Source organism: Aquarana catesbeiana, linkage group LG03 (assembly GCF_042186555.1).
Source record: "Aquarana catesbeiana isolate 2022-GZ linkage group LG03, ASM4218655v1, whole genome shotgun sequence".
Lineage (NCBI taxonomy): Eukaryota > Metazoa > Chordata > Amphibia > Anura > Ranidae > Aquarana > Aquarana catesbeiana.
In genome coordinates, this window is record NC_133326.1 from 686,213,711 (window position 1) to 686,216,687 (window position 2,977).

The following is a 2,977-nucleotide window of genomic DNA, read 5'->3' on the forward strand; positions in this document are numbered from 1 at the left end:
GATTCAGCTAGTAACATTATCTATATCAGTGATTGCTAACATGTGATCAGCCAGACATTTGCTGCTCATCAGCTATCCTTATTGTTAGTGTATTTTATGTGTGGCCTGAGACAATTGTTCTTCCTCCAATGTGGCCCAGGAAGGTCAAAATGACATAGAGGGTTTTGTTTGGTATCAATAGAAGGGTATGTTAAATGTTAATCAGCTTATTGGCAAAAATGATCAAAGTGGTATGATTATATCCTGAAATGTAAACAATTTAGCACTTTCCTCTTTGCTGTTAAAGTGCCTTGTATATACAGTACATTCAATAAACTTGGATTATATTTTCACTTGGATTTGGATTTCACTTGGATCATATTTTTGGCTGGGTTTTTTTTAACTACAAAAGTTACCAAGAAGTCCAATTCACTCTATAAAGTATGTAAACCTAAAATAATAATAATATTTAAAAATAATATAATAATTGCTTACCCTTCACTTATTCCAGCACTGTACAGCACTGTAATTATTTTCTTTTTCTTTTCTTCCATTTGCCTTTCTTTGACCTGGTGATCATGCCAACTCCTTAACTCCCTGTCCTAGGGTGACAACATATATGTCTGAAAACTTACACTTCTGGCATTTCTTTTACGTAAATCACAATTTAGCTTTGCTTTATTTTTATTATTTTTCAGGAATTATTCTTGTTCATCCCTTTTCCTGCCTTTCTCCAACCTTCTACTGTCTTCTGGTCTTCTAATGATGGTTGAGAGGAACCAGACAGTAGTCCTAGAATTTTTGCTCTTGGGATTCGGAAAGCTCCATAACCTCACGATTTTAGTTTTTGTCTTGTTTTTAATTATACATATAATGGCGTTAACAAGCAATTTTCTTGTCATTGTCTTGGTGGTGGTCAACCAGAGTCTCCATTGCCCCGTGTACTTCTTTCTCAGCCAGCTGTCTTTGTCTGAAATCCTCTTCACTAGTAACATTGTGCCCAACATGTTATGGCTGATTCTGGTTGGTGGTGGTAACGTGTCTGTTAGCAGATGTCTTACCCAGTTCTACTTGTTGGGTGTCCCTACCATTGCTCAATGTTTGCTGTTAGCTGCCATGTCCTTCGATCGACAAGTGGCCATTTGTAAACCTTTACATTATACTATAATCATGACCTTTGGAAATCAAGTTCAAATAGTCATCTCTTGTTGGTTGCTGGGCTTCATGCTGTCATTTATAATATATATTTTCTTAACCAGGTTAGAGTTCTGTGGTCCAAATATTATCAATCATTTCTACTGCGATATTGCTCCAGTGGTAGAACTTTCATGTTCGGACGTCTCAGTTGTGGAATTGGTCACTTCTTTAGTGTCTTTTCCTGTCATTCTTTCTCCATTTCTCTTCATTTCAGCCACCTATATCTCCATCCTTCATACAATCCTGAAGATTCCAACCACCACCGGCAGACAGAAGGCCTTCTCTACTTGCAGCTCCCACCTGACCATTGTGTGTGTTTATTATGGAACCCTTACGTCCATTTATATTTTTCCACCGGGCAGTAATTCGGTCAATATAAACAAAGGTCTGTCTTTGCTTTACACCCTGGTGACACCATTATTCAATCCTCTGATCTACAGCCTACGGAACCAAGATATTCGCAGAGCCATTAACAAACATACTCAAATATGGAGCAGATTTCTAGCAACTTAACCCTTACTTCAGATTCAATACCCAACTGGGCAGTCTTTTTAAGGATCACAGTTTCATTCAGAATTCTTTTTTCTTTTTTTTTTTATATACCATATATACTCGAGTATAAGTCGTTCCGAGTATAAGTCGAGGTCCTAATTTACCACAAAAAAATGGGAAAAACTTATTGACCCGAGTATAAGACGAGGGTGAGAAATGCGCAGCTACTGTAAGTGGAAAAGAGGGTCAACAATGCCCATTTGCAGCCTCACTGTGCCCATTTGCATGCCTCACTGTGCCCATTTGCAGCCATAGGTCCCCCAAACTTCAAACTCGGTAGTTAAGTATTCCTAGATGCCCCCCTAGCTGCAGCCAAAATTTGGGGTCTCTGAACCCAAAGTGTCCCAAAATGACATTGCTGCAGATGTACACAGTTGACCGACTTTGGGGCCCCGTATCTTGGGGCCACTTAGTGCTAGGAACCCCAACTTTGGTGTGCAAACCCAGTGGAACTAGCACTACAATATATCCAAAGCTGGGATTTCTAGCATCAAGTGGCCCAAAGATACAGGGCCCCAAAATATCGGTTCAGAAAATGTCAAGCACTTTTCTGCAGCAGGGAATGACATTTTCCACCTATTTTGGGGCCCTGTATCTCGGGGCAACTTAGAGCTAGGAACCCCAGCTTTGGATATGTTATGATATCAGTTCCACTGGGTTTGCACACCAAATGTGGGGTTCCTAGCACCAAGTGGCCCTGAGATACGGGGCCCCAAAGTCAGTTCAGAAAATGTCAAGCACTTTTCTGCAGCAGAGAATGACATCCGAACCGATTTTGGGGCCCCGTATCTTGGGGCCACTTGGTGCTAGGAACTCCAGCTGGGGCCCCAAAGTCGGTTCGGAAAATGAGATTTTTTGCTGCAGAAAAGTGCCTGACTCAAGTATAAGTCGAGGGGGGCACTTTCAGCACAAAAAATGTGCTGAAAAACTCGACTTACACTCGAGTATATACGGTAATTGACAATTTTTATTAGGTTTCAACATGTGCAATTCAGTGGTTTAAAACATAAACAAAGGAGAATAAAGTAATAAAAGGGAAATAGTAGTCACAAACAGCTCTGGAATGGGCACGGAGGTCTACGTACGAGAGAATTAACACACAATCCACAGACATAGGTCAACAAGGAACAGCACTATTGAACAGGGGAAGGTAGCACTGAAGTAATTACAATGCAGGCTGCTCTAACAAACAGACCATCAGTAGGGTCCGTGATTTATTTTTGCGTGGTCCGCTATTCCAGAGAAGAAA

At 40.6% G+C, this 2,977-nt stretch overlaps 1 protein-coding gene across 1 annotated transcript; it reads left to right on the forward strand.

Moving 5' to 3' along the window:
• Positions 1-744: 744 nt before the first annotated feature.
• LOC141134153 (olfactory receptor 6Q1-like) lies at positions 745-1,689 on the forward strand. The gene has a single exon (XM_073623738.1). The coding sequence runs from the start codon at positions 745-747 to the stop codon at positions 1,687-1,689; it is 945 nt and encodes a 314-aa protein (XP_073479839.1).
• The last annotated feature ends 1,288 nt before the right edge of the window (positions 1,690-2,977 follow it).